The sequence below is a fragment of the Lithobates pipiens genome, unplaced genomic scaffold (genome assembly GCF_037356315.1).
Source record: "Lithobates pipiens isolate NorthernLeopardFrog02 unplaced genomic scaffold, aLitPip1_a1.2 Scaffold_23, whole genome shotgun sequence".
NCBI classification, from domain to species: domain Eukaryota; kingdom Metazoa; phylum Chordata; class Amphibia; order Anura; family Ranidae; genus Lithobates; species Lithobates pipiens.
The window spans coordinates 324,837,605-324,859,586 of NW_027507785.1; the positions used below are offsets into that span (position 1 = coordinate 324,837,605).

Below are 21,982 nucleotides of genomic sequence, written 5' to 3' on the forward strand. Positions count from 1 at the left end.
GTGAGTTAACCCGAGTAACCTGCAGCGCAGAGACAGGTAATTAACAGAAACTCAGGCCTAGAGTACCCACAGACCGTGGTGGGTAGACGTACAGGTGTGGTGAATGAACATGCATCGTATGACGTATGGTATACAGGCGAGAAGATTGTGGTCAACAATCATTAATAACGAAACCTCAGCCCGTATGGATCTGTAGACGTGACAGATCCCGATGTGCGAGCCCTAGCTAACTGACCCCGGTACAAACATGAACACAGATACGATAAGACATGACAATGAATGCAGACAAACCTAACCAGAATATGTCATAAGTGAACGCCCTTCTGCGAACTCTGAAGCCAAACACAGAGGTTGAAACACCATGACAGAACCACTGAACAGAAACACTATGACAGAAATACTGACAGAAAAATGTCACGACAATGCCATGACAGAAATGCTAAAAGTTAACCTAGGTAGAACGATGACTGAAATCCCGGGGCAGAACGCTATGACAGACATGCTGGCAGGACGCTATGACAGAACTCCAGGGGCAGAACACTGACAGATAACCTGGGGCGGAACGCTATGACAGACATGCCGGGCAGAATGATATGACAGGAACCCAGGGGCAAACCACTATGACCGCCATGCTGGACAAAGCGCTATGACGGAAATACTGGACCGAACGCTATGACGGAAATACTGGACCGAACGCTATGACGGAAATACTGGACTAAATGCTGTGACCGAACCTGGACCGAACGCTATGACAGGAAAGCTAGAAAGAATGCTATGACCGAGAATGCTGGACCAATCGCTATGACAGAATTGTTGGGCCGAACATTATGACAGAAAATGCTGGGCCGAACGAATGACAGAAAATGCTGGGCCGAACGTATGACAGAAAATGCTGGGCCGAACGTATGACAGAAAATGCTGGGCCGAACGTATGACAGAAAATGCTGGGCCGAACGTATGACAGAAAATGCTGGGCCGAACGTATGACAGAAAATGCTGGGCCGAACGTATGACAGAAAATGCTGGGCCGAACGTAATGACAGAAAATGCTGGGCCGAACGTATGACAGAAAATGCTGGGCCGAACGTAATGACATAAAATGCTGAGCCGAACGTAATGACAGAAAATGCTGAACAGAACGCTGTGACAGAAAACTGGACTAATGCTATAACCAAAACCTGGACAGAACGCTATGACAGGAAAGCTAGATCGAACGCTGTGACAGAAATGCTGGACCGAACGCTGTGACAGAAATGCTGGGCCGAACGCTGTGACAGAAATGCTGGGCCGAACGCTGTGACAGAAATGCTGGGCCGAACGCTGTGACAGAAATGCTGGGCCGAACGCTGTGACAGAAATGCTGGGCCGAACGCTGTGACAGAAATGCTGGGCCGAACGCTGTGACAGAAATGCTGGGCCGAACGCTGTGACAGAAATGCTGGGCCGAACGCTGTGACAGAAATGCTGGGCCGAACGCTATGACAGAAAATGCTGAACAGAACGCTGTGACAAAAAACTGGACTGAATGCTATGACCGAAACCTGGACAGAACGCTGTGACAGAAATGCTGGACAGAACGCTATGACAGGAAAGCTAGACGGAACGCTATGACTGAAATGCTGGGCCGAACGCTATGACAGAAAATGCTGAACAGAACGCTGTGACAAAAAACTGGACTGAATGCTATGACCGAAACCTGGACAGAACGCTGTGACAGAAATGCTGGACAGAACGCTATGACAGGAAAGCTAGACGGAACGCTATGACTGAAATGCTGGGCCGAACGCTATGACAGAAAATGCTGAACAGAATGCTGTGACAAAAAACTGGACTGAATGCTATGACCGACACCTGGACAGAACGCTGTGACAGAAATGCTGGACAGAACGCTATGACAGGAAAGCTAGATAGAACGCTATGACAGGAATGCTGGGCCGAACGTTATGACAGAAAATGCTGGGCAGAACGCTGTGACAGAAAATGCTGGGCAGAACGCTGTGACAGAAAATGCTGGGCAGAACGCTGTGACAGAAAATGCTGGGCAGAACGCTGTGACAGAAAATGCTGGGCAGAACGCTGTGACAGAAAATGCTGGGCAGAACGCTGTGACAGAAAAATGCTGGGCAGAACGCTGTGACAGAAAAATGCTGGGCAGAACGCTGCCTCCACCTAGAAAACCCCAACCCTGGCCCTGACAGAGGAGGAGGGTTATATAGTCTCCGACTCCTCCCACAAATACAGGCTGGCCTACAGCCAGCCTTCCAACATATATATAAAACATTTATTATTATTATTATTATTATTTTTTTTGTTTTGTTTTGTTTTTCAATAAAAAAAATGTCCCTTTTAAGGCCGTTTAGGGCTTCCGCCATCCAACGTCATTGAGTCAAGTGGAGGCCATCATTCCCTCCACTCGACGCAGTGCCTCTGAGGGGAAAGGATCGGGTGGGAGGGGGCGTGGGCACTTCTCCCGCCGCCAATAAAAGTGATCTTGCAGTGAATCCGCCGCAGAGACCACTTTTATATGAAAGGGGACCACCCGCCGTTTAGGAATATAGCAGGTTTCTGGCAGCTATTTGCTGCATAACAACAGTATTCAACGCCAAAGTACCGACGTATATATAACGACGGTGGGCGGTCCAGAAGTCGTTAAATGAAACTGCAATAATGCAGCATGCGGAATAACGTGCGTCAATGAACATGCGTTACCGCTGCACAAAAGTGTGATCCTTGCCTGTGAGGTTTTTTTTGTTTGTTTTTTTTTTACTTAAAACTTTTGTTACCCCAAAGCATGCCTTTGTTGCACCTTTTATAAATAAGTCCTTGGTATATTTTTAGTCCTGCTCGGCCGTACACAAAACAAACGTCTCCTCTTCCCCCGTCACAGGTGGAGGAACCCGAAGCGCGGCGCCTGTTCCAGCAGATCCTGTCGGCCGTGGATTACTGCCACCGACACATGGTGGTTCACCGGGACCTGAAGCCTGAGAACGTCCTGCTGGATGCACACATGAATGCCAAGATTGCTGACTTCGGTATGTGAGCGGGAATCCAGCCAAGCACAAGGTCGTAGGCTGAAGGTTGTCAGTGTGCAGATCCTTCCCAGAATGCCGCATGCCTGAGCCAGCCGAGCGACCTTCACGAGGCTGCTGAGAACAGGCCCGGATCCTGAGAAGGCTGCAGAGGGAATGCAACACACTGAGAAATGTAGAGACCCCCCCCCGGAAGCCAATCAGGAGTTATTATACATTAATCTGGCTGCACGAGGGTTAAACCTGCTTATAGAGAGTTCTCACTATTGATTGGGTCGCTGCGGAACTGAAAGAGCCCAAATATGCAGGAGACAGAAACTGTGATCTGCTTCTGCAAAAAGGACTTTTATATAGGAAGCAGCTCAAAAATTAGACAAAAAAAAAAAAATTCTAGAAATAAAATGATTAAAAAATATTTATTTCTTATTTCATCCGAAAAAAAATAAAAAATATTTTTTTTTCTAATTATCTATACATAGATAGATATACCTTTAGATATAGATATTCGTTTTTTGACGCAATAGTAAAGAAATATTTTTGTTAAGTTTATTAAAATGCAATTTTTAAATGAATTGTATCTTTTATTATTTATAATGTATATAAGAAAAATAATAAAAAATACAATTCATAAAAAAAAAATAATGATAATAAACAAAATTAATAAAAATATATGTTTTGAATCCATTATACAGTATTAATTGTTACATTTTATGACATCATCAGTGGCGTTACTAGTGTTGGTGTCACCCAGTGCGGTAAAACATGGTGCCACCACTCCCCTCCCCCTCCCCCTCCACTAACTATAGTTCCCTCTCACTACAGACCCCACAATTCACTAAGTATTGCACCCCCCCCTCTGTCAGTGCGACCCCCCCCTTCACCAAGCATAGTCCCCCCTTATCACAGCCCCCCCTCCCTCAGTGCAACCCCCTCTCCACTAAGTATAGACCTCCCTCCCTCAGTAGAGACCCCTTCTCCACTAAATATAGACTCCCCTCTGTCAGTACAGACCCCCCCCCTCCACCAATTATAGTCCTTCCTCAGTACAAACCCCCCTCCACTAAATGTAGACCCCCACTGTGTCAGTACAGACCCACTCCACCAAGTATAGTCCCCCCTCAGTACAGAGTCCCCCCTCCCCTTCCTCAGTACAGACCCCCCTGCACCAAGCATAGTCCCCCCTCAGTATAGACCAACCCCACTCCCTCAATACAGACCCCCTCCTGTAAGTACAGACCTTCCTCCCTCAGTATAGACACCCCCAGTACAAACCCCCTTCCATCCGTATAGACACCCCACCATCCGTTTAGACCCCCTCCCTACAGACCCCCCTCCATCAGTATAGACCCCACTCCCTCAGTATAGCCCCCCCCCCCTCCCAGTCAGACCCCCCTCCATCAGAATAGACCCCCCCTTCCTCAGTGCAGACCCTCTTTCACCAAGCATAGTCCCCCTTTATTACAGACCCCCCCAGCAAAGACCCCCCTCTCCACTAATTATAGACCCCCCTCCCTAAGTACAGACCCACCTCCACTAAATATAGACCCCCCTCTGTCAGTATAGACCACCTATACCAAGTATAGTCCTCCCTCAGTACAGACCCCCTATACCAAGTATAGTCCCCCCTCAGTACAGACCCCCCTCCACTAAATATAGACCCCCGCTCCATTTGGACAGACCTCCCTATACCAAGTACAGACCCCCCTCCACTAAGTAAAGACCCCGCTCCATCAGTACAGACCTCCCTATACCAAGTATAGTCCCCCCTCAGTACAGATCCCGCTCCCTCGGTACAGACTCCCCCCTCCACTAAGTATAGACCCCCCTCCCTCAGTAAAGACCCCCTTTCCACTAAGTATAGACTCCCTCCTTCAGTACAGACCCCCTTTCCACTAAGTATAGACCCCCCTCTGTCAGTACAGGCCCCCCTATACCAAGTATAGTCCTCCCTCAGTACAGACCCCCCTCCACTAAATATAGACCCCCGCTCCATTTGGACAGACCTCCCTATACCAAGTACAGACCCCCTCCACTAAGTATAGACCCCGCTCCATCAGTACAGACCTCCCTATACCAAGTATAGTCCCCCCTCAGTACAGATCCCGCTCCCTCGGTACAGACTCCCCCTCCACTAAGTATAGACCCCCCTCCCTCAGTAAAGACCTCCTCTCCACTAAGTATAGACTCCCTCCTTCAGTACAGACCCCCTTTCCACTAAGTATAGACCCCCCTCTGTCAGTACAGACCTCCCTATACCAAAGATAAGCCCCCCCTCAGTAAAGACCCCGCTCCCTCGGTACAGACTCCCCCTCCACTAAGTATAGACCCCCCTCCACCAAGTATAGTCCCCACTCATTATAAATTGATCCCCCTCCCTCAATACAGACCCCCCTCCACTAAGTATAGACCCCCTCTCCAGTACAGACCCCCTCCATGAGTATAGACCCCCCTTCCCAGGGTAGAGACCCCCAGTACAGACCCCCCTCTATCCATATAGACCCTCCTCCATATGGACCCCCCCAGTACAGACCCCCCTCCATCAGTATAGGTCCCGCTCCCTCAGTATTGACCCCCCTTAATTATTATAGACCACCCTCCCCCAGTACAGACCCCCCCTCCATCAGTATAGGCCCGCCCCCCCCCCCCCACAGACACCAGCGCTCAATGAGCGATCGGCCACCCTCCCTGACACCCCCAACCCCCCTGGTACCCTCACCTAGACCCTGCCCTCAGGATGGTGTCACCTGGGTGCACCCCCCCCCCCCCCCCCCGCACTCCCATAGTGACTCCACTGGATGTCATAGTTGTTTTGCCCTTTTGTTTCATTTAGGTCTTTCTAATATGATGTCAGATGGAGAGTTTCTGCGGACCAGCTGCGGATCCCCAAATTATGCCGCACCAGAAGTTATATCAGGAAGGTGAGAAATACAGAAGACAGGAACTATATACAGTAAATAAAGATGGTTTGAGCATGGAGTTAGCTATAGGCCCATGATGTCCTGTTGTTGGAAAGCCACTCTTACTAGTTAAGAGGGTGCTAGAAACATGGCTGAGCCCTTCTTGGTTTATTGTAAAATGACAGACACAGGAAATTACATCATAACCATTTAGTTTCACAGAAAAGAACGTAACATTATTCAAGCATTAAACATACGCTACCATCTAGTGGCGGAAGTACTAATTGCAGTATTCCATATAAGAATGGCTGTTGCATCTACAAGGCCTTGAGAACGTCATCATACTACTTGAAATTTTCCACATTTTGTCATGTTACAACCAAAAATTTAAATGTATTTTATGTGATAGACCAACACAAAGTGCCACCTAATTGTGAAGTGGAAGGAAAATGATAAATGGTTTTCAAATATTTTTACAAAGCAATATGTGCAAAGTGTGGGGTACATTTGTATTCAGCCCCCTTTACTCTGATACCCCTAACTAAAATCTAGTGGAAGCAATTGCCTTCAGAAGTCACTTAATTAGTAAATAGAGTCCGTCTGTGTGTAATTTGATCTCAGTTTAAATACAGCTGTTCTGTGAAGCCCTCAGAGGTTTCTTGGAGAACCTTAGTGAACAAACAGCATTATGAAGGCCAAGGAACACACCAGACAGGTCAGGATGTGTGGAGAAGATTAAAGCAGGGGTTATAATAGGTTATAATAAAATATACCAAGCTTTGAACATCTTACGGAGCTCTGTTCAATCCACCATCTGAAAATGGAAAGAGTATGGCACAACTGCAAACTTACCAAGACATGGCCGTCCACCTAAACTGACCGGCCGGGCAAGGAGAGCATTCATCAGAGAAGAGCCAAGAGGTCCATGGGAACTCTGGAGGAGTTGCAGAGATCCACAGCTCAGGGGGGAGAATCTGTCCACAGGACAACTATTAGTCGTCTCTCCACAAATCTGCCCTTTATGGAAGAGTGACAAGAAGAAAGACATTGGAGAAAGAAAGTCATAAGAAGTCCTGTTTGCAGTTTGTGAGAAGCCATGTGGGGGACACAGCAAACATGTGGAAGAAGGTGATCTGTTCTGATGAGACCAAATTTAACTTTTTGGCCTAAAAGCAAAACGTTATGTGTGGCGGAAAACTAACACTGCACATCACCCTGAACACACCATCCCCACCGTGAAGCATGGTGGTGGCAGCATCATGTGGTGGGGATGCTTTTCTTCAGCAGGGACAGGGAAGCTGGTCAGAGTTGATGAGAAGATGGATGGAGTCAAACACGGGGCAATCTTGGAAGAAAAGAGTTAGAGTCTGCAAAAGACTTGAGACCGGGGCGGAGGTTCACCTTCCAGCAGGACAACGACCCGAAACATACAGCCAGAGCTACAATTGAATGGTTTAGATCATGGGTCTTCAAACTATGGCCCTCCAGTTGTTCAGGAACTACAATTCCCATCATGCCTAGTCATGTCTGTGAATGTCAGAGTTTTACAATGCCTCATGGGATGTGTAGTTTCGCAACAGCTGGAGGGCCGTAGTTTGAGGATCCCTGGTGTAGATCAAAGCATATTCATGTGTTAGAATGGCCCAGTCAAAGTCCAGACCTAAATCCAATTGAGAATCTGTGAAGACTTGAAAATTGCTGATCACAGACGCTCTCCATCCAATCTGACAGAGCTTGAGATATTTTGCAAAGAAGAAGAATGGGCAGAAATGTCCCTCACTAGATGTGCAAAGCTGGTAGAGACATCCCCAAAAAGACTTACAGCTGTAATTGCAGAGAACGGAGGTTCTACAAAGTATTGACTCCGGGGGGCGCCATACAAATATACCCCACACTTTTCACATATTTATTTGTAAAAAAAAAATTGAAAACCATTTATCATTTTCCTTCCACTTCACAATTATGTGCCACTTTGTGTTGGTCTATCACATAAAATCCCAATAAAATAAAATACATTTACATTTTTTGGTGGTAACATGTCAAAGTGTGGAAGATTTCAAGGGGTATGAATACTTTTTCAAGGCACTGTATATCAGTATAAACAACATGCTAACACCTGTAAAGGTAATCTTGGCTGGACTGATCTTCTAAGCAGGGGGCTCCAACATTAGTCAGTTTCGCATTACCAATAAACTCCACAAGCGTCAACTAATTGTAGCTGATCTGTCTGTAGATTGTATGCCGGCCCCGAGGTGGATATCTGGAGCTGCGGGGTGATCCTCTACGCCCTCCTCTGCGGAACGCTGCCATTTGACGACGAACACGTCCCCACCCTATTCAAAAAAATCAGAGGCGGAGTTTTCTACATCCCCGAGTACCTGAACCGATCTGTGGCGACTTTATTAATGCACATGCTGCAGGTTGATCCACTGAAACGCGCCACTATCAAAGACATGAGGTACGGCATGTAAAAATTCAAGGGTTTATACACAAAAACGCATGTTATGTACAAAGCTGAGCTCTCTTCCCCCATTGCAAATAGGCTGAATATTTGAAAACACAGGCCGTGTTTACACGTGTGATGGCTGTGATTGGTTCACAGCAATCACAAGGTACAGAGCCACCCTGATAAACTCTGTACATTGTGCCTGTTATCTGAGCCGTCCAATGACCGCCCCGGTCACAACCATTCACGGGTGTACAGGCCGCCCCCCTATGTGTTTTTCTCCAGCACCAATAATAAGCAGCACTCTTCTCCGTTTTTTCTGCGGCAGTACTGAGGGGGTTAAATGTTCTCCGGCAAACATTTGGAACCATCCCGAAAGTTAAATAACTTCTCACTTCTAAAATTCTTTTTTTTAGGGAATTAGTTTGGAGTAGCGCGCCTGCCCCCCCGGTGACCCCGACGCTCCGGGGTTGAGGTTACCCTTTTGTAAGGGGAGATGTGAAGGGTTTAATTCCATGTTGTGTTATGACAAGTACAATGTAACCATAGCAGAGTGTATTATAGCATGAAAGGGGGATTATGGGTAATTTCCCACATCCTGACTCTAAGACCCAATACATTAAAGGACTCGTTTCTTCTTTTATGACAACCAGTCAGCTGTGAACATTTCAATCTCCCTTTCCTCCCCTCCCCCCCCCCCCAGGAAGGGATTTCAGAAAGTCTTTGAGGGCCAAATTTTCTGCCAAGCCGTCATTTTTTTTTTTTTCTTTTCTCTTCTCAGCTTCCCGCCGCTTGTTTTGATTGTAGGAAATATAATTGGTTTTCGGATGATGGGGAGAAATGTGTTGCAAGTTCAGTTGGGTGGAAATGTCCCCCGTCCTGTGCTTTGCATCCTGGAGGGCGATGATGTCAATTATAAAATAGGCGACGCCATCTTGGCTAATTGGAAAGTTGTGTAGGAATTATAGAGGTTGGGCAGTGTACAGGGGATCAGCCGTCCAGTGGACAGGGGTCAGCAGGGTATTGTAGAGGGGTCAGCAGTGCAGGGCACAGGGGTCAACAGGGTATTGAGCAGGGGTCGGCAGGATGATTTACAGGGGTCAGCAAGGTATTGAACAGGGGCCAGCTCTGCAGGGGTACTCTACAGGGGCCAGCAGTGCAGGGGACAGGGGTCAGCAGGGTATTGTACAGGGTCAGCTTTGCAGAGGACAGGGGTCAGTAGGGTATTGCACAGGGGTCAGCAGTGCAGGGCACAGGGGTAAGCAGGGTACTGTACAGGGGTCAGCAGGGCATTGAACAGGGGTCAGCTGTGCAGGGGTCAGCAGGGTAGTGTACAGGGGTCAGCAGGGTACTGTACAGGGGTCAGTAACGTATTGAACAGGGGTCAGCAAGGTATTTAACAAGGGTCAGCTATGCGGGGGTCAGCAGGGTACTGTACAGTGATCAGCAGGGTAGTGTACAGGGGTCAGCAGTGCAGTGGGCAGGGGTCAGCAGGGTAGAGGATGGGGGGGTTAGCGGGGGGAGTGTACAGAAGTCAGTAGGGCAGTGTACAGGGGGGTTGGTAGGAAAAAGGACATGGCTTAGCAAGCTAGTGGATGGGGTCAGCAGGGCAGAGTACAGGGGTCAGTAGGGTAGGTTCAGCAGGACAGACAACAGGGGTTGGCAGGGCAGAGGACAGGGGTCAGTGGGGCAGAGGACAGGGATCAGCAGGGTGGACAATGATGGAGAGAAATATGTTGCAGGTTCAGTTGGTCAGAATTGTCCCCCGTCCTGTGCTTTGCATCCTGGAGGGCGGTGATGTTAATTATAAAATGTCTTGGTTATGCAGTGATCTTCCTGTGTTTGCTTACCTCCCCTCATGTGTTCTGACTAAGAGGCCAGCCACTTCCACCTGGTGGTTTTTATAACCTCTCCTCTAAGCATGGCTCCACCCCAGGCCCTATCAGGGAACCCTATATTAACCTGTGCACTGCAGGCCTTCAGTGCTGATCAACCATTGTGTATTCATTGTGTGTTTGGCTTCCTGGTTCCTGCTTGCCGTGTGCTCTACGTTTTGTCTCTGTTATCGACCTTGGTGTGTTCCCTACGATTCCTGTCTGCTTGCGGCCTTGACCTTTTGCATGTCTCCAACCATCCCTGTCTTGCATGTCTCCAACCTACCCTGAACCTTTGGCGTGTACTCCGTTGTTCCTGTCTACTAGTTGCCCTGACCTCTGCCGTATCCCCTTACTATCCTTGTTGTTCCAGCCTGCTGCTTCCTTCTCCTGTAGTCTACTTTGAGCATGAGCTGTGAGACCCTAGGGGTCGCGACCTGGAGCCAGACTGCAGCGAAGTCCATCCTCACCACTGGAGGCTCTGGCGAACACCCGCTGGCTCTTAGACTCCGTGCCCTGGGGAATCTATGCTCCAGCTCCCATTGGGATCTGTGTTAGTGATCCTGTAGACCTGTGTCCTTAATCTCCCTGGGTACAATCCGCAGCAGTCAGTCCTAAGGTCCACTACCTAGCGGTGCACTTCCGATTCCTACGGAGTGCATCTGTCACCTGGTCTCAGGTGACCTGACATAAAATAGGTGACCCCATCTTGGCTAATTGGAAAGTAGCTGTAGGAATTATAGCAGTTGGGCAGTGTACAGGGGATCAGCCGTCCAGAGAAACAGGGGTCAGCAGGGTATGGTACAGGGGTCAGCAGGGTATGGTACAGGGGTCAGCAGGGTATGGTACAGGGGTCAGCAGGGTATTGTACAGGGGTCAGCAGGGTATTGTACAGGGGTCAGCAGGGTATTGTACAGGGGTCAGCAGGGTATTGTACAGGGGTCAGCAGGGTAGTGTAAAGGGGTCAGCAGGGTAGAGGATGGGAGGTTAGTGGGGGGAGTGTTCAGAAGTCAGTAGGGCAGTGTACAGGGGGTTGATAGGAAAGAGGACACTGCTCAGCAAGGCAATGGATGGGTCAGCAGAGCAGAGGACAGGGATCAGCACGGTGGACAATAGGGGTTAGCAAGGAAGAGGACAGAGAGTTGGCAGAGCAGAGGACAGGGGGTCAGCAATGCAGGGGACGGGGTCAGCAGGGCAGAGGACAGGGGTCACTTTTGGCAGGGCACTCGGCAGATTTGCTCTTCCCCATGCACATAGCTGAGATCTGATTCTCTTGACACAACCATGATCTGTACAGTGTGTAGCTGGTTACTGCAGCTGTGCTGCCATTTACATCTGGGGATTTCACAGGTCAGAACTGCATCATAGCAGCCAACTACACACTGTGCAGATCAAGGTTGTATCAAGAGAATCTGAGGAGCTCAGTGGACTAGTCACAGCATCTATGCATGTGTGTCCAGGACGCAACTGTTACCTTGGGGGGGGGGGGCATAACTGGAATCTGGGGACATGCAGCCCATCCCAGTTCCCCCCTAGATCTGGCCATGATCTGTGCTTGATTAGCTGCAGTAGAGGGCAGGGGAGACATTGGGTTGTATGAGACCCCTGAGGTCTCCATAAAGATGGCCTGTTACCTGCCCAGTGCTATTACATAGAAGGCTTGTTAGCGCCCCCTAGTGATAACAATAAAGTTAGCTAAAAAAAAGTGTAAAAAAATACATTGTAATAAAACAAATAATAATAAAAAAATTCAAACCACCCCATCTCTCCTGTACACACCTGAATTCAAACATGTGAATAGGTAGGTTCTGAATGTGTATGTAGACATAAATTGCACCAAACATGCGAGGTATCATCATGAACATTGGCGTGAGAGCAATAATTCTAGTGCTCATCATTCATGGTGCTAAATCATCCAACTCAAAACTGATAACTTGTAATCTGGCTTTTAAAATGTTGCCTATGGAGAATTTTGGGTACTGTAGTTTTTATTCATTTCACAGATTCATGCAATTTACTTAACACATCATCTTTTATATTTTATCAAACATTGGGTATTACGTTGTGCGTGTTTGCTCTAAAATGTATTTTGGTGTATTTGTTCCTGAAAATATGCATTTGATAAGCAGTTGTGCAAATATCTTGCAACGTAAAAAATTGCAACTACCACCATTTTATTCTCTGCAGTCTCTGCTTCCAGGAAAAAAGTATACAGCAATGCTTGGGGTTTTAAAGTATTTTTATTTTAACATGTGCAGAAAGTTGAAAAAATCCCCCCGGATGACCAGTGATGGTTCAGGTGTCTTCAAAAAGTCAGGGCACATATGGGAATCTTTACAAAAGGTTTGATTTTTGGAAAGTGCAGGAGTCGATCCTGCACTTCTCAAATATCAAAAAAAAAATTTTCTTTAAAATCTAAATTTTGTAAAAAAAAAAAAAACATTTGTGCCGGCAGAGAACACGAATGGTTCAAGCAAGACCTGCCCAGCTACTTGTTCCCTGAAGACCCCAATTACGATGCCAACGTAATCGATGACGAGGCGGTGAAGGAGGTGTGTGAGAAGTTCGAATGTACGGAGTCAGAGGTGATGAACAGCCTGTACAGCGGTGATCCTCAGGACCAGCTCGCCGTGGCCTACCATCTGGTCATAGACAACCGTAGGATAATGAACCAAGCCAGTGAGTTCTACCTTGCCTCCAGCCCACCAACTGGCTCCTTCATGGACGACATGCATATTCCCCCCGGTGTCAAACCACACCCAGAGCGGATGCCACCCCTGGTGGCGGACAGCCCCAAGGCCCGGTGCTCTCTGGATGCCCTGAACACTACTAAACCCAAACCCCTAGCCGTGAAAAAAGCCAAGTGGCACCTGGGAATCCGCAGTCAGAGCAAACCTCATGATATCATGGCGGAGGTCTACCGGGCGATGAAGCAGCTGGACTTTGAATGGAAGGTGAGCCTTTTTCAGGAATCAGTGGCAGAGGGATGGCAGTGGGGGATGGGATCAGTGGCAGATGGATGGTAGTGGGGGATGGGATCAGTGGCAGATGGATGGTAGTGGGGGATGGGATCAGTGGCAGAGAGATGGTGAACAATGGGATCAGTGGTAGAGGGATGGTGGTGGGGGATGGGATCGGTGGCAGAGAAATGTGATCCGTGGCAGAGGGATGGGTTCAGTGGCAGAGGAATAGGATCAGTGGCAGAGGGATGGTGGGGGGGATGGGATTGTGACACCGGCACTCCTGTTGTCAGTGGGACCCCCTCCTTGCTCAGTGCTCTGTCTGGCTTCACAGTGCCTCCAGTAGTGGCTCTCCTGACATGGGGATGCTGTCTTCACATCTGCTCACAAAGGGGAGAGCTCCTCCCCCTTCACTGAACTGGCCCGTCAGCTGATCAGTTGACTTCCTCCTCCAATCCTCCTCCTGACATAGATCTGCTTGGAGGAATGGGTGAAGCTCTCCCCTGAGTGAGTGCTCAGCTCAGGCACAGTGTATACTGTCCCCACTGACCTAAACGCTGCCTGTAATTAGCGGCGGTGGGCAGCGCCCTCCCATAGTGTACCACTATTTCCAGGACATAATGTCACGATCATTGCCTGAAAGCGGTGGGCACAGCGCCTGCCCACAATGGTGAAATGCCAGGGCTGGGGCACAAGTGCAACTGCTGCGACCCTGGTAGTTCCGCCACTGGTACAGGACAGGAGCAGGAACAGACTAGCGGTATCTAGCAGCAAGCAAAACACTGGAGCAAGAGACACTGAGTAGGAGAGGACCGAAATACCCTCCCAGCAGCCAGCATCAAGTGGAAACTGATTACTGGGGTGTGCTGGCTGCTCGGAGATACCCGTTGGTGGACACTGGAATTACAGCCCTCTGCCGGGGGGAACCACAGTGCAACCTGCAGGTGATCAGGGTCTGCAGAATATCAGCAACGCTGAGCTGCAACGAAGCATGAAAAAAGTAAAAACACATCTTTTATTTAAAAATGTGGCAACTGTTTATGATAGATGGAGTTTTAGCAATCAGTACTTCTGGTCTGTACAGTGCTCAGATACCTTTTAACCAGTTAACGATTGCCCTATAGCAGATTAACTGCTACAGGGCGGCCATTCTGTGCAGAATCACGTATATGTACGCTATATTACCAAAAGTATTGTGACGCCTGCCTTTACACGCACATGTAACGGCAATCCACTCTTATGCCGCTTACACACGATCGCCCATTCCGACAACAAAATCCACTGCATTTTTTTTTTCAACGGATGTTGGCTCAAACTTGTCTTGCATACACACGGTCACACAATGTTGTCGGAAATTCTGAATGTCAAGAACGCGGTGACCTACGACGAGCCAAGAAAATTGAAGTTCAATAGCCGGTGTGGCTCTTCTGCTTGATTCCGAGCATGTGTAGAACTTTGTGCGTCGGAAATCGGAATTTCCGACAACGGATTATGTTGTTGGAAAATTTGAGATCCGGATCTCAAATTTTGTGTGTCGGAAATTCCGATGGAAAATGTCCGATGGAGCCTACACAGGGTCAGAATTTCCGACAAAAAGCTCCCATCGAACATTTTCCCTTGGAAAATCCGACCGTGTGTAGGGGGAAAATGTCCGATGGAGCCTACACAGGGTCACAATTTCCGACAAAAAGCTCCCATCAAACATTTTCCGGCGGAAAATCCAGCCGTGTGTAAGGGGCATTAGACCGTAGAGTTCAATATTGAGTTGGCCCACCCTTTGCAGCTATAACAGCTTCAACCCTTCTGGGAAGGCCGTCCACAAGGTTTAGGAGATGTGTCTATGGGAATGTTTGACCATTCTTCCAGAAGGGCATTTGTGAGGTCAGGCACTGATTTTGAACGAGAAGGCCTGGCTCTCAGTCTCCGCTCGAATTCATCCAAAAGGGGTTCTATCGGGTTGAGGTCGGGACTCTATACAGTTCCTCCGCCCCAAACTCGCTCATCTATGTCTTTATGAATCTTGTTTTTTTGCACTGGTCCAAATCATTTGATGGAGGGGGGATTATGGTGTGGGGGTTGTTTTTCAGGGGTTGGGCTTGGCCTTTAAGTTCCAGGGAAGGGAACTCTTAAGGCGTCAGCATACCAAGACCTGAAGAAAAAAAGGAAGGTTGGGACTTTAAATGAGGTGTAGAAAATTGTAATTTATTGGAAATCAGTAATATGTTACATGAGTGTAATCATGAGTAGACATAGATAACCAATGCAATTCATTCAGTAGATATACATACAGCAATTATAATTTGCCACTTAGTAATACAAATCGCATAATACAAGTAATGATTTGGTCAGGTAAAATATATAATTGGGCATAAAAACACAGCATATAATAGCTCTATGCATTTTGTGGATTTATCCATTCTTCAGGAGCATGCACGTGGATAATTGAATACTGTAGTATAATAATGAAAAGAATATCTATATGGTCTGACCCTGTCAAGGAAAAGAGATTAAGATGGAATAAATAGGAGGTAAAATTACTTAGGAAACACCCCCACCCCAAACCACTCTCAAAAGTACTTACATTCTATGTATCTATGCAGTAGGAGTGTACCAACATGAATCAGAGAACCCCTGGGGGTATCACTGGCGGGAGCTGAGGTGGTTAGGGTGGCCCGGGACTCTCACTAACTGAACTCTAGCTACACACTCATTAGCGTCCCATTACCAAGTATAGGATATATGACCCAATATAACACAATATATGAGTTCCCAGTATATATTTTTCTATTTTCTTTTTTTTTGGTTTCAGCACTTATGGTCATTTTATGACTATTTTCATCTTTTGTAATTTCCTTTCTTGGAAATCATCCTTGTTGAGTCCCGGGCCGCCCTAACCACCTCAGCTCCCGCCAGTGATAGCCCTAGGGGTTCTCTTGGTTATCTATGTCTACTCATGATTACCCTCATGTAACATATTAATGATTTCCAATAAATTTACATTTTCTACACCTATGTGCTTCATCTAAAGTCCCAACCCTCAGTCCTCCTGTTTGTTTCAGCATACCAAGACATTTTGGACAATTTCATGCTCCCAACTTTGTGGGAACAGTTTGGGGATGGCCCCGACCCCATCCCGAAAGAACACCTTTGGGGTGCATTATAGTGGAGACTGCGAGCCAGGTATTCTCATCCACATCCGTGCCTACCGTTGTCATTTTAGCACACAGCAAGGCCAGTTTGGGTGGAAGCCAGGTGACCTATCAGTATGTTTTTGTATTGTGGGAGGAAACAGGATCACCTTTCATTATCCCACTGGAATTTGAGAGGACCGTACAACCCCCATGCAGATATCCAATTGTCGGTAAAGAGGCTCTTGAGAAAGGACAAGCTTAGGCATGAACTCCAACACACAGAGTTGTCTCTGGCTGAGCTTCAAAGCCTCTCCTGACGTCAGAGGTTGTTTTTTTTAGTTTCTCTAATTTGTCTCATCATTTCCTTTCTCAGGTGGTGAACCCTTATCACCTGCGAGTACGGAGGAAGAACCCCGTGACGGGGAATTATGTGAAGATGAGCCTCCAGCTCTACCAGGTGGACAATCGCAGTTATCTTCTGGACTTCAAAAGCATAGATGGTACGTGAGGAAGGGCCCTTCACTCTTGGGTGTCCAACAAAGGCTTGAAACACACTGGATAAGTCCCTGGTTACTTAGGGGCGGACTGACCATTTGGCTACTCGGGCAGTGCCCGAGGGCCCTGGGCCACTAGGGGGCCTCATCAGGGTTGCCAGCCTCAGTAAAACCAGGGGCAGTATGTAAAAATCCGTGGGGGTTTTTTTTTTTACATCTGTCTCTGAAATGTCCTTTACCGACATCCTTTTGGTCTAAAAATCCAGAGATTATAGCTGCCCCGCCTCTCCGGTACCTTCTCAGCCAATAGAAACATGTCTGTGTATACTGTGTGTGCATGTATGTGTATACTGTGTGATTGTATACTGTGTGTGTATACTGTGTGGCCCCATAATCTCTTATTGCCTGGGGGGGGCCCATAATCTCCTATTGCCCGGGGGCCCCATAATCTATTCCCCGGAGGCCCCATGAGTTGTCAGTCCGCCCCTGCTTAAATGAGTTATGGCACATGCACATGGATAAAAAACAGGAATAAGCAGCAGTTTATATCAAACAAAAGTTATTCCGAAAGTAGTGAAAAAGTAGACATAACTTTTTTATTAACTTACATAGGTCATTCAAATTTCACATGTTGGTAGAGTAACTCTTTTTCGTTGCAGGTAAAAAATGGATTTCAAGCAGAAGCGGCGTGCGCTCATTGAGTTTTTGATGAAGGAGGGGTGCTGGCTGTCCAACATTCACAGAATGTCTTCAGAGATGATGCCATTGACAAGAGTCACCAATGATAAGACATTGCTAGTCGATGGTGTCATCGCCATAAACGTTCTGTAGCCTTCTGTGGATGTCAGACAGCCCGCACCCCCTCCTTCATCAAGAACTCAATGACAGCATGTTGCTTCTGGAATCCATTATTCACCTGTGATGAAAAAGAAGAAGAGATTCTATAGAGGAAGAGTTACTCTACCAACATGTGAAATTTGAATGACCAACAAACAAATGCCACAAACAAAGACATTAAATAAGGGAGAAGTCGCCTCTTTACTTATGATTTGCTTATGTGTGTAAATGTAAGGATCTGGATCACCTGCTGGTGGCACTGTGGTTCCCAGAGTGGAAGGTTGTAGTTTCTGTGTCTACCAGTGGGTGTCTCCCAGTAGCCAGCAAATCCCAGCAACTAGTCTCCACCTGATGCTTGCTACTGGGAGGGTATTTAGTTCCTCCTCTACTATAACCTCTTGCTTCAGTGTTTCGCCTGCTAGCCAGATACTTGATCCTGCTCCTCCTCCTGCCCTGTGCCCATATTCTGTGGCCTGCTGTCTTGTACCTGCTCTTCATATGCCTGATCCCAGTCTTGGTTAACCCTTCCTGATTGTTCCTTGCACCCCCAGTTTTACCCTGTTACATAGTTAGTAAGGTTGAATAAAGACACCAGTCCATCCAGTTCAACCTGAGTGAGTGTCTACAATTGCCCCTATCCCTGTACATTGTACACTCACATCGGTCCCTACTCTCAAGGAGCCCACAATCCAAGGTCCCTATTCATATACTATGGCCAATTTTGGACAGAAGCCAATTAACCTACCTGCATGTCTTTGGAGTGTGGGAGGAAACCCATGCAGGCACAGGGAGAACATGCAAACTCCAGGCAGGTAGTGTCGTAGTTGGGATACGAACCAGCGACCCTTCTTACTGCTAGGTGAGAGTGCCAACCACTACACCACTGTGCCGCCCACTTTTAATCTGTGCTCCCCTTTTGTTTGTATAGTGCCTTGAAAAAGTATTCATACCCCTTGACATTTTCCACATTTTGTCATGTTACAACCAAAAATGGGAAGATATTTTATTGGAATAACATCCTTACAGGATGTCTCCAACTTACAAGCTTATTGGGATTGTATGTAATAGACCAACACAAATTGGTACATAATTGTGGAGTTTATCGGTAATGCGAAACTGACTAAAGTTGGAGCCCCCTGCTTAGAAGGTCAGTCCAGCCAAGATTACCTTTACAGGTGTTAGCATGTTGTTTATACCGATATACAGTGCCTTGAAAAAGTATTCATACCCTTTGAAATCTTCCACATTTTGTCATGTTACCACCAAAAATGTAAATGTATTTTATTGGGATTTTATGTGATAGACCAACACAAAGTGGCTCATAATTGTGAACTGGAAGGAAAATAATAAATGGTTTTCAATTTTTTTTTTTACAAATAAATATGTGAAAAGTGTGGGGGGTACATTTGTATGGCGCCCCCCCGAGTCAACACTTTGTAGAGCCTCCTTTCATTGTAATTACAGCTGCAGGTCTTTTTGGGGATGTCTCTACCAGCTTTGCACATCTAGAGAGTGACATTTTTGCCCATTCTTTGCAAAATAGCTCAAGGTCTGTCAGATTGGATGGAGAGCGTCTGTGAACAGCAATTTTCAATTCTTGCCACAGATTTTCAATTGGATTTAGGTCTGGACTTTGACTGGGCCATTCTAACACATGAATATGCTTTGATCTAAACCATTCCATTGTAGCTCCGGCTGTATGTTTCGGGTCGTTGTCCTGCTGGAAGGTGAACCTCCGCCCCGGTCTCAAGTCTTTAGCAGACTCTAAGGCCGCGTACACACGGGCGGACTGTTCGCCCAACTTTGTCCGCTGAACAGTGTTTCACCGGACAGTCCGCTCGTGTGTGGGCTTCAGCGGACAGTTTCAGCGGACAGTCTGTCGAACAAAGTTTTTCAGAATTTCCGTAAGACAGTCCGCTGAAACTTGGTTTCAGCGGACAGTCCGCTCGTGTGTAGGCTTGTTCGACAAACTAAGTTTTGCGCATGCTCAGAAAGGATTTACACGGCGAAGGTTGCATTGCAGTGTATTGGACGTCAAATTTCTCGTCCCATCGTACGTGCCGTTCACGTCATCGCGCACGCTTTCAGCGGACTGTTCGTTCATCGTGTGTGGTCAAGTCCGTTCATGCAAATTTTGAGCGGACTGTTTGTCGGATTGTTTGACAAACTAAGTTGGGCGAACAGTCCGCCCGTGTGTACGCGGCCTAACTCTTTTCTTCTAAGATTGCCCTGCGTTTGTCTCCATCCATCTTCTCATCAACTCTGACCAGCTTCCCTATCCCTGCTGAAGAAAAGCATCCCCACAACATGATGCTGCCACCACCATGTTTCACGGTGGGGTTGGTGTGTTAAGGTTGATGTGCAGTGTTAGTTTTCCTGCCACACATAGCGTTTTGCTTTTAGGCCAAAAAAGTTAAATTTGGTCTCATCAGAACAGAGCACCTTCCTACACACATTTGCTGTGTCCCCCACATGGCTTCTCACAAACTGCAAACAGCACATCTTATGGCTTTCTTTCACCAATGTCTTTCTTCTTGTCACTCTTCCATAAAGATTTGTGAAGAGCACAACTAATAGTTGTCCTGTGGACAGATTCTCTCACCTGAGCTGTGGATCTCTGCAGCTCCTCCAGAGTTACCATGGACCTTTTGGCTCTTCTCTGATGAACGCTCTCCTTGCCCGGCTGGTCAGTTTAGGTGGACGGTCTTGGTAGGTTTGCGGTTGTGCCATACTCTTTCCATTTTCCAATGATGGATTGAACAGAGCTCCGTGAGATGCTCAAAGCTTGGGATATTTTTTTATAACCTAACCCTGCTTTACAGTGGGGATCGAAAGTTTGGGCACCCCAGGTAAAAATGTGTATTAATTTGCATAACGAAGCCAAGGAAAGATGGAAAAATCTCCAAATGGCATCAAATTACAGATTAGACATTCTTATAATATGTAAAAAAAAAGTTAGATTTTATTTCCATCATTTACACTTTCAAAATTACAGAAAACTAAAAAATGGCGTCTGCAAAAGTTTGGGCACCCTTCAGAATTTATAGCATGCACTGCCCCCTTTGCAAAGCTGAGACCTGCCAGTGTCATGGATTGTTCTCAACCATCGTCTGGGAAGACCAGGTGATGTCAATCTCAAAGGTTTTAAATGGCCAGACTCATCTGACCTTGCCCCAACAATCAGCACCATGGGTTCTTCTAAGCAGTTGTCTAGAAAACTGAAAATAGTTGATGCTCACAAAGCTGGAGAAGGCTATAAGAAGAAAGCATTTTCAGATGTCAATATCCTCTGTTCGGAATGTAATTAAGAAATGGCAGTCATCAGGAACAGTGGAAGTTAAAGCAAGTTCTGGAAGACCAAGAAAAATATCCGGGCCTCTCATAGGCATAGAAACTTTTTACATGCCCTACATTTTCGGCATGCAAAGAAGCCATCCTTGTCCCAAAACTAAGATGGCCTGGTGGGGGTCCAAAACTTTTCCAGTGCCAGAACCATACCTAGTCCTACCACCATACCAATCCCAGAACCATACCCAGTCCTACCACCATACCAATCCCAGAACCATACCCAGTCATACCACCATACCAATCCCAGAACCATACCCAGTCCTACCACCATACCAATCCCAGAACCATACCCAGTCCTACCACCATACCAATCCCAGAACCATACCCAGTCCTACCACCATACCAATCCCAGAACCATACCCAGTCATACCACCATACCAATCCCAGAACCATACCCAGTCCTACCACCATACCAATGCCAGAATCATACCCAGTCCTACCACCATACCAATCCCAGAACCATACCCAGTCCTACCACCATACCAATGCCAGAACCATACCCAGTCCTACCACCATACCAATGCCAGAACCATACCCAGTCATACCACCATACCAATCCCAGAACCATACCCAGTCCTACCACCATACCAATCCCAGAACCATACCCAGTCATACCACCATACCAATCCCAGAACCATACCCAGTCCTACCACCATACCAATCCCAGAACCATACCTAGTCCTACCACCATACCAATCCCAGAACCATACCCAGTCCTACCACCATATCAATCCCAGAACCATACCCAGTCCTACCACCATACCAATCCCAGAACCATACCCAGTCCTACCACCATACCAATCCCAGAACCATACCCAGTTTTTTTTTGTTGTGACATGACAAAATGTGGAAAATGTCACGGGGTACTAATACTTTTTCAAGGTACTGTATATATTGCATTATTGTTAGGATTTCTGTCTCTTGGTTAGTTTGCTAGGTATGTTTTTGTCACTTGGTTTATGGTTC

At 47.1% G+C, this 21,982-nt stretch overlaps 1 protein-coding gene across 1 annotated transcript in view; it reads left to right on the top strand.

Annotated features, from left to right (window-relative positions):
- The window catches only part of PRKAA2 (protein kinase AMP-activated catalytic subunit alpha 2), a 58,944-nt gene that overhangs the window by 32,576 nt on the left and 4,386 nt on the right, over window positions 1–21,982 (top strand). Inside the window, exons 4-8 of the mRNA XM_077450651.1 lie at window positions 2,888–3,032; window positions 5,860–5,947; window positions 8,160–8,384; window positions 12,702–13,200; window positions 16,711–16,837. Coding sequence (XP_077306777.1) covers window positions 2,888–3,032; window positions 5,860–5,947; window positions 8,160–8,384; window positions 12,702–13,200; window positions 16,711–16,837 — 1,084 coding nt within the window. The remainder of the gene's footprint in view (window positions 1–2,887; window positions 3,033–5,859; window positions 5,948–8,159; window positions 8,385–12,701; window positions 13,201–16,710; window positions 16,838–21,982) is intronic.